The following is a 13,529-nucleotide window of genomic DNA, read 5'->3' as shown; positions in this document are numbered from 1 at the left end:
TTTGGTGTAAAATTTGAAAATAAAACAGATTGTAGTTCAGAACAATTTGCCACAGGAAGTTTCGTGATTAAATGTAAAAAATTAACATGTCCTTTCTCTAAAATACACAAGGAAAAAGAAAATGTATAAAACAAAACAAAATGCATAAAAACATTTATAGGTAAGTGATATAGAAAATAAACTCTATAATTTGAAAAGTCATCGCATATACCAGGCATCACAGTAGAATTCACAAATGCTGGAAGTCATTTCAATAAAGAAGAGAAAACCAATTAGTTTTTCCTTGACAAAGTCCCAGTAAGGAGGCAGACTTCACACTTCCTGAGGCTTTCGTTGATCCCCTACCACACTCCTTCTTTTTATTCTGTGTTTCCACTCCTTTCAAAAAACATGAAATCCTAGATAAAAACAAAAATACAGAAATGAATTTTCAGCAACAAAGCACAGATCATAAATGGTAAGGGGTCTGGTGAAACATAACATATCTGCTTAAGAGAAAAACTGACCAAATAAGTAGATCTGGGAAAAGTTGATAGCTTTAGCCTTCCAGTTTAACAGCAATTAAATCCTGTAATTCTATTCACTTATTGATTACCTGCATGCATTTACATTTAAAAAAAATTTTTTTAATGTTTGTTTTTGAGACACAGCGAGACAGAGTGCAAGTGGGGGAGGGGCAGAGAGAGCTAGAGACACAGAATCTGAAATAGGCTCCAGGCTCTGAGCTGCCAGCACAGAACCCGATGCAGGGCTCGAACCCACGAACCGTGAGATCATGACCTGAGCCAAGGTAGGATGCTCAACCGACTAAACCACCCAGGCGCCTTGCTCTGCATTCATTTAATTAATCCTCTGGTAATTTCTTTAAATTTCACTTTTTCACATGCCACTTAGAATATTCCTCTTTCAATCTTTCTTCCTTTCTCCTTCTCTAGTAATACAACTTTTCTTGAGAGCAGAATACACTGTACACATTTCAGATTTTTTTTAGAATGACAGCCATCTTAGAGGTAGCAGGCATCTTAGAGTTTTTGGGCCCAGTTTTATGATTTCTCCCGCAAACTGGTCCACCACGGTTTCTCCCAACTATCTCACTACATCAGTGTCTAACCAGACCCACTTCCCTATGATTTGCATCAAGTCCTATGGATTTTCTCTCATGTCTATCATTTTCCCTTATCTGTTCACAAAGAAAAAATTGAATTCTTATCACCATTCACTTGCAATCGCACTATTGCAATTTTACCTCTCGTCAATTCACTTCTCATCTAGGCACCAGGATTTATCTTCCTAATAAAATAACGCTTTTATTTATACCTAGTTTAAAACCAACCAAATAATTGTCAGTATCTTCCCAACAAGAAGTTGTCCAATATTTAGAAGTCCTTTAGAAGAGGCCCAATCTACCCCATAGTCATTTTCTGATAACCCCACCACAAATCCCAATCCCATTTTTCACCTATCCAAACACCCTGGACTAACCTCTCTTCCCTTCGCACACCAGATCTTTAGTGATGGTATATTTACCTTTGGTCAAATGGTTCCCTATGGTTAAGTTTTGATTTTACTTTTCATGTGAAATAAACAGTGAAAACACAATTTTTAAACAGAACTGTGGTTCTATTTTTAATTTATACAGAAAATATTGAGTCTATCCCCAATGAGATAGAATAGCAAAATAAAATCCCAAAGGCCACTCATCCAGCTTCAATAATTAGTTAACATAACCTATCTTGGTTCATTAATTACTCCATCCCCTAGATCCCCCTGCCCTCACTCTCTTTATTTAAAAGTAAATCTTTGATATCATACCATTTTATACTGAAACACACTTCAGTGTGAACCCGTAAAAATTTGGACTCTTGTTTTTATATAAGCCCAATATCATTAGGATATCTTGAAAAAAACAATAATCCATTAAAATATCATCAAGTAGCCAATGTTCAGATTTCTCTTAAGTCCTTCTAAATGTTTTTTCAAATGGTTTTTTCAAATGGTTTGTTCAAATCAGTAAATATGAGTATAAATTACATTGAGTTGATGCCTCTTAAGTCTCTCTCTTATTATGTTATTTTTATCTTTTTATTTTCCCAACATTTGTTTGTTGAAATAACTGGATCCTTTTTCCATATATTCTCTCACTTTCCACTTTTTGGGGATTGCATTCCCAATGTCAGTGTTTAAGATACTCATCGAGTGGCTCTAAAGCTTCCTTGCATATTGGAATCACCTCTCAGATCTAAACAGATTGCAGGCCTGATCCCACTTGCCGAGATTTTGATTTACTATCTGGATGTAGTCTTGACCTAGGGAGTTTGGAAGCCATTCAGGTGTTTCTATTATGCAGCTAGGGTTGGAAACCATTGTGAGCCCTTGAACTTGGCTGCATATGGAGCCACCTGGGGAGCTATACAAACTTCTAATTCTGAGCTTCTAGTTTAGTTAAATTGGGCTATGGCCTGATACTTGTTTTTTGTTTGTCTGTTTGTTTTGTTTTTTTGTCTTTTTTTTAAGTTTCCTAGCTGATTTGATGTGAAGGTAAGTTCGGAATCACTGCTCTGTCGCACATAATTCCTCTCAAATGGCAGTTCCCTCTAATGGCTTGACTAGTTATTTACTTTTTGCAGTTTACACTCCTGTAGTAGATGATTTAATCAATCAGGAGGAAATCTTGTTTTCCTGAGTCTATTCCATGTAAGCCCAGGTTCAAGCCAAGTTTCTTTTCCAATGCACTGATTTCAACTTTTAAATAAAATTCCAAAGACCGAGGCCCTTCCTTATCACATGAGGTCCGTTTGTTATCATATGAAATTGCATAGACTCTCTAGAGAAACTAGTTACCTGTGAACCCAGAGTACCAGGAGAAAATGAAATTTAAGGGCTTGAATTAAATGGTGCCTCTTTGAATAAAGCCTATAAACTTAACAAGGTCATTTAAAAATGTACAGTTTACCAAACCATTTCAGAATGGTACTAGAGAAACCACCTAAACCCAAGATTATTACGGATAGACTCACAATGAGGAAACATGCACCAAGCATTACAGCTTTCATTTTCACATCAAGGTCTAAAGGGAACTGGATACCAAAGTTATCAGCATCTGTAAATGCCTCTCTCACAAAACCAGTCCACTGCTTGGAAATCTTGCCAACTATAGTTTCTTCATCAAGAGATTTAATCTAAAATGGGAAAAAAAAAAGATTCTTAAAGAATTCTAGAAAAATGAAAACAAACTACCGTAAAAGTTGAAATAAAATGAAATACTCTATTAAAATTACTTACTTAACTTAAATTCATACTTAACTATGAACATTGTATCACTCATTACATATATATGGATTCCTGAATCTACTTTTACATGCATGAAAAACACCTTTGCTGTAGAGAACTTACATGAAAGTAGTTCTGCTTAAATATTTAACATTTCCTATTCTACATTATGATAGGTAGCAATAAATGAATTGATCTAAAACAAAATTTAGGCAGGAAAAGACACAGATATAAAATGTTTCTTAGATGAAATTTCTAGAAGCCATCAGGAAGGTACTAAACTAATCCCCCATGTTACTTTTGTTGTAAGAGAAGCACAGAGAGTTTACATAGGCTGAGCATTTAAATGTGAGGGAGGGTTCATCGCCACCATCAGCAGGAAAATGTGAAATGCATAGATCCTGGAAAAGAGGACTGGCAGTTTTGAGTAAAGGAAAAGTTAAGTAACCAATAAGTAATTTGATGGGATGCCCCGGGTCAAGGGATAGGTTAAGACTGGACAGTGGGGTGGATGGACAGTGAACAACAAGAAGGATACAAGATAAAAAGAGCTCTGAAGTAAAGTTGTTCTAATTTTACAATTCTGCCTGAGGAAAGCCCAGGGCCACCGTAAAGAGTTGAACAGATTGTAGCTGGATAAATGGACCTCACCAAGTTGGCATGTGGGCGGATGAACGGAGCCCACACTCACCATGGCGTGTACATGGAGAGTTCTGTGAAACCAGAGGGGGAAATGTCCTTTTCAAATATGCACAAGGAACCACAAGTGCTAGCAACACCCACTGAAGCTCTAGTTCAGGTTGAGAACAGGAAAACAAATGTGGGGAAACTAAAAACAGTTGACTCATTTTATTTTGGTGTGGGTAGATGGGTTCTTTAAGATTTGAAACAAACATCTAATATGATAACTGTGATAAACTGTGATAAACTGTGATTACCGCTCAGCAAATATTCATGCACTACCCTCCCCCCGACAACTGTAGGCCCAGTATATATCCCTGCACACTGATAGTTAGGCTTGGCCATGTGACTTGCTTAACCAATGGAATGTTAGCAGATGTGACAAGAGAAGAGGGCTTCAACGTGGCTAAATGGTTTGGCTTGGCTCTTGCTCCCCAGTGATCAGCCACTAGAAATGCATGATCCAGGTAGCTGCATTTGCTACAGCTGCAGAATGAATATATCTGGTATAGACCTGAGGCCAATTTCCAGCCCAAATCAGAGCCAACTAGCAGAGTTGGATGGAGTCCCTAAGACAAAGTTGCCCTGCAGGTCCATAAGCATGAAAATACATACCACTGTTTTAAGCCACAGAGCTTTAGGGGTTATTTGTCATGCAACACTATTGTGGCTCAACAGACTAACAGAAATCCCTCTTGCCTACCTGTTGTATACACTACTAACTGTCATCAGCATTTGAAGCTATAATGAAACCTTACATGTATTGTTAAATTTAATTTCTCAAGTGTTTTTTAAATGAAATATACAAAAGATAAAATAGCAACCATCACAGTCCTGCCACTGGACTTAACTAATATTGACATTTCTCCTTTATATTCCTAGAGCAAGAAATTTAAAAGTTTACATAAGAAGTAGAACATATAATTTTTTTATGAAAAGGCTCAGAAATGGGAATGATTTACAAATGAAAAGTCAATAGGATCAGATAATTTTTACCTAAATTTAGATATTTAAAAATGGAAAATCTATATAATGAAATGGCTGCAACTTCTCAAAATAACGAACTAGTATTATATACCTATGAAGCAAAACTTGATAGAGGTATTCTAAAAATAGATCTATAGGTTCATCTTATAATATAAATATAAATGCAAAAAATTCAAATTGAACAGTAGCACATAGACCTCAGGTAAGTATCAAAAGAATATACTATAATAAATTGTATAATACTAGAAAATCATAGATTTCAAAACTTAGTGTATCAGACACTGAAAAAGTATTTTATTTACTTGCTAATTAAGCATTTATAGAATATTTAGTATATGTATAACATACAAATGCTTTATAAGTATTAGGTAATTTTTTTCTTCATATCTTTATAAGATACATGTATTATTAAACAGTTTTCATATGAAAAAACTGAGCCAGACAGAGGTCAAGGAATTTGTCCAAGTTCACACTGATAAGAAGACATGGGGAGGTTTTCAAACCCAGACACTCTGTTTCAGAGTCTGTAGTCAAGACCATTGTGATACCCTGCTTTTAGAAAGTTAAGTATCAATTCTTAATAAAAATCTAGGTCAGGGTGAGCAAACAATGGTCAGTGGGACAAATCTAGCCTGCCCACTGTTTTTGTAAAAAGCTGTATTAGGACATAGTTATACACAGTATTCATGTATCGTCTGTGATTATCTTCATGCTACAATGGCAGATTTGAATAGTTGCACACAATGACCATATGGCCCATAAAGTCTAAAATGTTTTCTATCTCTTATTTTAAAAAGTTTGCGGATTCCTGATCTAGGTAAATAGTAATAGAAAATCACTATGAAAAACAGTAGCCAATGTCTTTCTAAATTATGAAACATTTGCTATTTCAATTGAAGTCATCAGCTTGATAGGTATTCACACAATTGGCATTATTATTCAGTTTTGCTGTGAAGTAGATTGGAAAAGAAAAGGAGCTAATTGGTAAATATGAGAAGAGCAAAAATGATTTCATTTACTCTGTGATTTTGTATCTAGAAAAATCAAGTGTAAATAAGCAAAAATGCTTCTTTTTTTTAATTAAAAAAAAACTTAGTGTTTTATTTATTTTTGAGAGAGAGATAGAGTATGAGCGGAAAGGGGCAGAGAGAGAGAGGGAGACACAGAATCCAAAGCAGGCTCCAGGCTCTGAGCCTGATGTGGGACTCGAACTTGTGAACCACAAGATGGTGACTTGACTGACTGAGCCACCCAGGCACCTGAGCAAAAATGTTTCTTGAAGTTAAATATGAGAATCCAATCAGAAGACTGGATAAAAGGTAAACAAAAAAAGTAGTCTTTTTTAATATTAACAACAAGAACCTAACATATACATTCCTGCTTAGTAGTGATAATGCCTATAAATTACTTAGGAAAATGTTAACATAAAAAAAAGACGGAAGTTTGGGCACCTGGGTGGCTCAGTCGGTTAAGCATCAGACTTCAGCTCAGGTCATGATCACCTTGGGCTCTGTGCTGACAACTCACAGCCTGGAGCCTGCTTCGGATTCTATGTTTCCCTCTCTCTCTGTCCCTCCCCTGCTCACACTGTCTCTCTCTCAAAAATAAACATTAAAAAATTTTTTTAAAAAAGGGTAAAGTTCTATATAAAGAAACCCATATGATCTTATGAAGAATATAAAATTAGATATGAATGAATAAAAAGACCTAACACTTCTGGGATGAGAGAGGTTTAGCATCAAATATGCTAATTAAAAAAAACTGAATACAAATTTAATATAATAGTAGGATTCTATCTTCTGAAAAATTGCCTTACTATTCATAGGAAAGGAAAAATCTGATAATAGCAAAAACCTATGATAAAGAAGAATAACAAGTGGCTGTTTGGCTAGGACTAGATATATAATGCAGCATTAAGTTACCATAATTGAATCATAAGGCACTTGAAGGAACAGATAATAAGATCAATGAAACAGAGACAAATCTAAAATACATCCCATTACTTGTGGGAATTTAATGTAATGTATTTCAATTCAGTAAGGAATGAATACTTTACTTAATAAATCATGGTGACATAGTTCTCTAGTCACCTGAAAGAAAAAAATGTTCAATCTTGTATAAATACAATTAACTCTTTATGAGTTAAAGATTTAAGTATAAAAAGATTTAAAAGAGGGATAAATAAAATAGAAAGTTGGGGGTAACTTCATAATCAAGACAGGAGAATCAGAAGATACTAAAATAGATATATGTGACTATATGTGACATAAAATAAATAAATGTATATAATAAGTTCCACAAAGAAAGGGTTGATTTGTGGAAACTAAGATCAGAGGACAGATGCAGGATCAATGTCTTCAACACACAAATTACATTTATTAATTGATAAGAAAAAAGTAAACAACCCAGTAAAAATACAGGCAATGGATATGAATAGACAATTCAAAGAGAACAAACACAAATAGCCAGTAAAATGTTCATAATCCCTAATTGTCAGGGAATTACATATTTGAGATAACCTTCCCCCCCTCCCACTTGCTGATTTTAGATTTCCTTTTTAGTCTAAGTTTACATTTTATCTAAGTTGTCTCTGGGTGTCATTTCTTTTTCTTACCCATAACTCCTTGCACTTTTTGATTCTGAAAATCCATGGCATCTAGTCTACAGAATTCGTATCCATTTATCTCTTTGGATATCATCTCAGTACATTTTCTGTATTCTTTTTCTGTGACTCCTCTTTGGCATATGCAAGAGTAGTTTATTCTAGCTTTCACATACGTTCAATTTTTTTTGGTCCCTTCAAAAATTTTTTTGTTTTAATTTAGTTTTGAGAGGGGCAAGGGGCAGAGAGAGAGAGAGAGGGAGGCAGAGAATCAGAGCAGAGAGGAGAGAGGGAGAGAGCTTGATGTGGGGTTCGAACTCACTAACCCACTAACCATGAGATCATGACCTGAGCCAAAGTTGAATGCTTAACCAACTGAGCCACCCAGTCTCCCCATCCCTTCAAATTTTTATCTTTTCACCTCTCCTATTTATTTTCCTCCTATAGATTGTCCAGTTCATTAATTCCCTCTTCACCTGTATCTAATTTTCAGCTCAACCTTCCCAATGAGGTTTCATCCATGAGTGTTCTTATTTATGGAATTTCTATTTGGTTTGTTTTCAGATTCTCCTGTCCTTTTTAAAAATAATCTCCTTCTTCTCAGTTATTGGAATAATATTACATCAGAATCCTCTCCAAATTTTCTTTCATGCTCAATTGACATCAAATCCATGAATCAGTTTCCCCTTGGTACACTTGTGAAATGTCTCTTAATTATTTCTTCCTTTAGCATGGCTCCTGCTCCTGCTGTGTTCAGGCCATTACCTCTTTCCTACTCTAAGTATCCATGACATTAACACTATGATGGAGTCCATGTTTCATAGTGGCTCCTCATACTGATAATTCCTGCTTTCAAACTTTCCATTACCTAGCTTATAGAAAATGATTCAAGGGACTATTTTCTCAATCCCCTCAAAGATGTTACATAGTTAATGCCACCCTAGATGCACAGGAGAGTAGTTAATTTATTATATGTAACAGATGGTTTAAGGCATCCACTGAGAAGGGCTGCTGGTTAGTTTCTAAATTCCTTAGCATTAAATATAAAAGTTTCACAGTCCAGCTTGATTTGTTGCACCAGTATTTTCACTTACTTTCTACAAATATGTCAGCAAAAATTCTGTAATATTCCCTGAAAGAAAAATTACCTCTCAGTCCTCTGGCTCATTCATAGGAATGATAACCCCTACATAGAGAACTATTGTTATACAAAAACCTATAAAGTCTTTACACATGCATGGTATATATCCCCCCTACACTATGTATATGGTTTTGTAAGAGTCTTCATAAAGTCTCTACTGTATCACATGTGTTTCCTCAAAACTGCCAGTCTTTCTCATTCTATTCTGAAGTCAGTAAAGGGAAGGATTCACTTTTATACAAGTAGGGTCTAACAGAGGAATTGAAAATCATATGACTAGGGAAGCCAGGCAGATAATATAAAAGAATGAAGCTGGACAGTGGCAAACTTTCAGAAGCCAGGGGACAGTGGCAGATTTCATATATCTTATCACAAAGGGGCAGCCCTCCTCAGTTTTAGATTTTTGCCCCTCTTGTGGAAAAATGTTGGTGTAGCTTAACATATTTTGATTTTCCATGAGAATCACGAGAGCAAGATTAAATTATAAAAATCTCCCTATTAAAAATTTTTTTTAACCTTTATTTATTTTTGAATCAGAGACAGAGCATGAACAGGGGAGGGTCAGAGAGAGGGAGACACAGAATCTGAAACAGGCTCCAGGCTCTGAGCTGTCAGCACAGAGCCTGACGTGGGGCTCGAACTCACGGACCGCAAGATCATGACCTGAGCCGAAATTGGCCGCTTAACTGACTGAACCACCCAGGCGCCCCAAAAATCTCCCTATTTTTAAACATTTGCAACTACATTAATTTGGGCTACAAGGCTAGGACATCTATTGGACAACTGCTGTAACGAAATTCCTCCATGTAATAGATACATAGATTATCATGTGGTTTATAGTGATCTAATTTAATAAAAGGAGAAGGAAAGACATAATTGGGAAGTATGTTTTACACTATCTTTCTTAAAACTCTCTCTGTATCGTGAGCATTTTGTAGGAACTCAAAGATGTCAGAACTTCTGAAGAAGGGTCTAGAGCACTGGAAACCTGTATTTCAGACTAGGGAAGGATTCATATGCTTTGGCACTCAGATCTAGATGACAAGGTTAGCATTTTTTTTTAATGTTTATTTATTTTTGAGAGACAGAGTGTGAACAGGGAAGATGCAGAGAGAGAGGGAGACACAGAATCCGAAGCAGGCTCCAGGCTCTGAGCTGTCAGCCCAGAGCCTGATGTGGGGCTCAAACTCACACACAGTGAGCTCATGACCTGAGCTGAGGTTGGATGCCCAACCAACTGAGCCACCCAGGCGCCCCACAAGGTTAACATTTTATCTTAAATGCATAACATATGGAGCCTGCATATAGAAACTACCATGGTCAAACGTTGGATGTTTTGCATATATTTATTTATTTGACTAAGAAGCTCTGCTTCTCTTTTTTCCATTTAGTATAGTCAACACTGATGCGTAATCAGAGCAAAAATCACCTCTCTGACCAAAGTTAAATATATAAGCACACTGACTTCCTCTTGAAATATCAGGATACACAAATTTAATGTATTTATAACATCCTCCCAAATTATATTATTCTTATATGAGGAAAGCAAGACCTATAAATGTTATCACATCTCTTACCTCAAAATCAACATCTGCACAACAGCTGCACACGACACATGGACCAATAATTTTTAGTACATCCTCTCTCCTCTCATTTTGAATTGTAAACCTTGGCAGGCATGGATGCCAGGTCTGAGTAACATAACCTACAGGTACACCAGGAGGAGCATGGACTTCAATCTACAAAGGCAAAAGAATATATATAAATCATAATAATTATGATGCCTGGTAATAACTCATTTATTGAATACTTTCTAAGTGTCAGACACTGTTTAAAGCACCACTTAATTCATAACACATCCCTGCAGGGTTGGTACTATCATCCCTATGTATAGAGAAAGGAACTGAGGAAGAGAAGTTAATGAACCTGTATCAAGATTCCCAACTACAAAGTGGAAAAGATGAGATATAAACTTGAGGAGGCTACACGTATAGCCTCCACTCCTAAGCTTTGCTTTACTGGTCTCGTACATTTTTAATCTCCCCATTTATGAAAAATGTCCAAATTGTTAAGGAACTCTTTTCTTAAACTTTAAAAAAGAATGGTGGTTTAGATGTAGGAACATGGGTCTGATCAGTGGTGCAATTTTCAAATATGAATAGCAATGGCGCCAAAATGGAAAGAAAATGAGGCTTGGAGTCTTGGCTCTGCTACTAGGGAGGTGACCTTGAAAGGGCCTCAGTGTGCTCATCAGTAAATGATGACTTCCTAGGTCCGTTTTTTACCATCAAATAGTATAATACATGTTAATGTACTATTTATACTGTAGAGCATATCCCATCAATTTCTCAGTATTTCCTCAGAGATTCCTATGGATAAATATTACTCTATCTAACCTAAAGGACATGGAGAAAAAAATAATTCAGTATGAACAACTTCGATTATCTTCTTAAAATAGGTACAGTATTAGACTTCAAATATTCATGTGCTTGTCACTCTGTCTTTCACGCTGGCACAGGTACCTGTATGGAATGACTGAGAGACCCCAGCAGAGCTGGTCTCAAGCCAACGGGGACACAAGCAAAACCCCACATCCCTGTAAAGTCTCTGTGCCCCGGCATCTCCCCTGAGATCCACATTCTCCATCATTGGGCTGCCAAGTAATATGAAACAGACACTTGGTCTTTCTGGAGGTAGGTACTCACAACGAGTATACGCCCCTTATAGGCAACTCAAACGCATTAACTTTTTTAGGGATTCATAAAAACACAGGCATTGGTATTTTTCAGGGAGGGCTCCTCCTAAGTTTGTTTCTTACGTAGGTTGGCCAAAATTGTGAGATGAACACACTTAAGATATTTTGGGATATTTTTCTATAGTGTCCTTGCTTTGGCTTTGGCCAGGCCTTTCATGTTCATTTTAGGTAAGGGACTTGTCCAAGGTGCCCTACCTTCTCAACTCTCCATGAAGATCAACAAGACTGGTCTCTGAGATCTCTGATCACAACCCCATGAGACACACTACTCATGCAACATGGGGCTAACTGCTCAATTGTTTTTCACCTGCCTTTCTTCTTGAATAATTCACTTTCAAGTATAAACCAAGACCTTATGGACCAACTGTCCTTTAAATCTCTTTTGATTACGTAAGTTCAATGAGAGGGTAAAAATTCTTTCTGAACTACTTTACAAATCACTCTGGTAATTGCTCACGGACCTCCTGAAGGCAGCAAGGGCAACAACAGCTGTCACACCTTAGTGGTCTCTCCAGAGTTATAACTTCTTGGCCCATATTATCAATAATCCTCATGGTAAAAGGCCGAGAAGCCCCACAGCAATTCCGGGTACAGCAGTCTGTATCCTCTACTGCAAAGTAAATCTTCTGTCCAAAGCTGTTTTTAATTTCATATTTGTTATTAGTTTCAAAACCTGTTATGACTAAAAACATAAAAGAGGGAACCATTATGACCATTATATAAAAAGAATTTGGATCTATCCTAAGATCCTACAATATGTAGTTACACCATTTTTGGATTATACTTCTAGTAAAACAGGGAGAAAGAAAAGGAAAGGTGTTTAGCGATGATCTAGACAGAGGAAGAAAGGGAAAGGGAAAGGAGAGTTTATTAAGGAATAGAAATTAAGCATCTGTATGTGAAACATGGGAAAGAAAACAACTCACATGTTCCTAATTGCATAGACTTCTTCCAGAAAGACAGACTGCTCCTAAGGGATGGAGCAATGCTGTAGGAGATAATAGTTGTGCTAGGCGTATGAACAAAATATCCATCTGTTTGCTATAGTTTTCTTACATTCAGTTATGTAGGGGAATATGAGATGGTTGCTATGTTTATCCTCTATGATATATTTTATCAAATTAATTGGTTTGAGATTATATATTTATGTATACACACACACCCTATGCATGGCTTATCTTTTTTTGCACTGTATGAGGGAAAGTGATGAGAGAGCTTGCTCTTAATGCATACATGTAGGAAGGGAGAGGGTGAAAATGGAAGGTAAATTAGAACATCACATTGGGCCCAGAGGACCCTTGTTTAGCTTAGCGGTAGTTGTTCAGAAGTGGGAGATGAATATTCGACAAGGGGAAGAGGTGCTTGGCAACCAAGGTTGCCACTCACAGGATGTCTAGACCAGTGGCAGCCTAAGTGAGCTCTGTACCTCAGAGGGGGCTAATGTCTTCACAGGGAAACAGAAGTATGCTGGATGCGGACGCTCAAGTGGTATCTTACCAATGGGCTTCCCATACAGAACCACACATTGCAAACCTCTCCTTGCTTAGAGCCAGGAAGGAACAATTAATGGTCTTGCTTGTCTATAATTCTTGTTAACATGGGTCATAGCAGGTCAGAAGCCACGAAAATAACGATTAGAAGATATATAGAGAGACAAAAATCACTCTCTAATATCTGAGTGATTGACTTTTAGTCAGATAGAGATATCCTTCATAAATTCCATCATCTTGACCTCCCTTCAGTCCCTTTGCTCTGGCTCAGACAGGCTCTGGACTCTTCCTTTGTAAAAAACACCCTTGACCTGCCAGTTAAATGTTATGCGAGAAAAAAAATAAACTGATTCATAACATGGAATTCAGTTATCTAAGTGTTTTACTAAGTAGCTTAATCTCAAAATTCTTCAGCTTGTTCATCTATGAAATGAGATCAATGAGTTTATACAATCTCTAAGTTACTCAAAAAATGAGAATAAAACAAAAGAATTCTATGGCTATCATTGTTTATAAAGTTCTGAAATGGGAACTATTTAAGTGCCTGTCATAGACTCAGATGCTAAAAATAAACGGATTAATCTTCATCGCTCTTTAAATTTT

General features: G+C 36.6%; 1 protein-coding gene across 1 annotated transcript in view; it reads right to left on the bottom strand.

The window, feature by feature from the left end:
- Positions 1-272: 272 nt before the first annotated feature.
- Positions 273-13,529, bottom strand: part of PLSCR1 (phospholipid scramblase 1) — a 30,137-nt gene continuing 16,880 nt past the window's right edge. Inside the window, exons 6-9 of the mRNA XM_042956456.1 lie at positions 11,898-12,118; positions 10,259-10,420; positions 3,018-3,179; positions 273-398 (exon numbers count right to left, since the gene is read on the bottom strand). Of these exons, the coding sequence (XP_042812390.1) occupies positions 360-398; positions 3,018-3,179; positions 10,259-10,420; positions 11,898-12,118 (584 nt within the window). The 3' untranslated portion in view covers positions 273-359. The remainder of the gene's footprint in view (positions 399-3,017; positions 3,180-10,258; positions 10,421-11,897; positions 12,119-13,529) is intronic.

This window comes from Panthera tigris, chromosome C2, assembly GCF_018350195.1.
Source record: "Panthera tigris isolate Pti1 chromosome C2, P.tigris_Pti1_mat1.1, whole genome shotgun sequence".
In the NCBI taxonomy this organism is placed as follows: Eukaryota; Metazoa; Chordata; class Mammalia; order Carnivora; family Felidae; genus Panthera; species Panthera tigris.
Note: the sequence above shows the minus strand (reverse complement) of the source record. Positions and strands in the feature narration are given on the sequence as shown.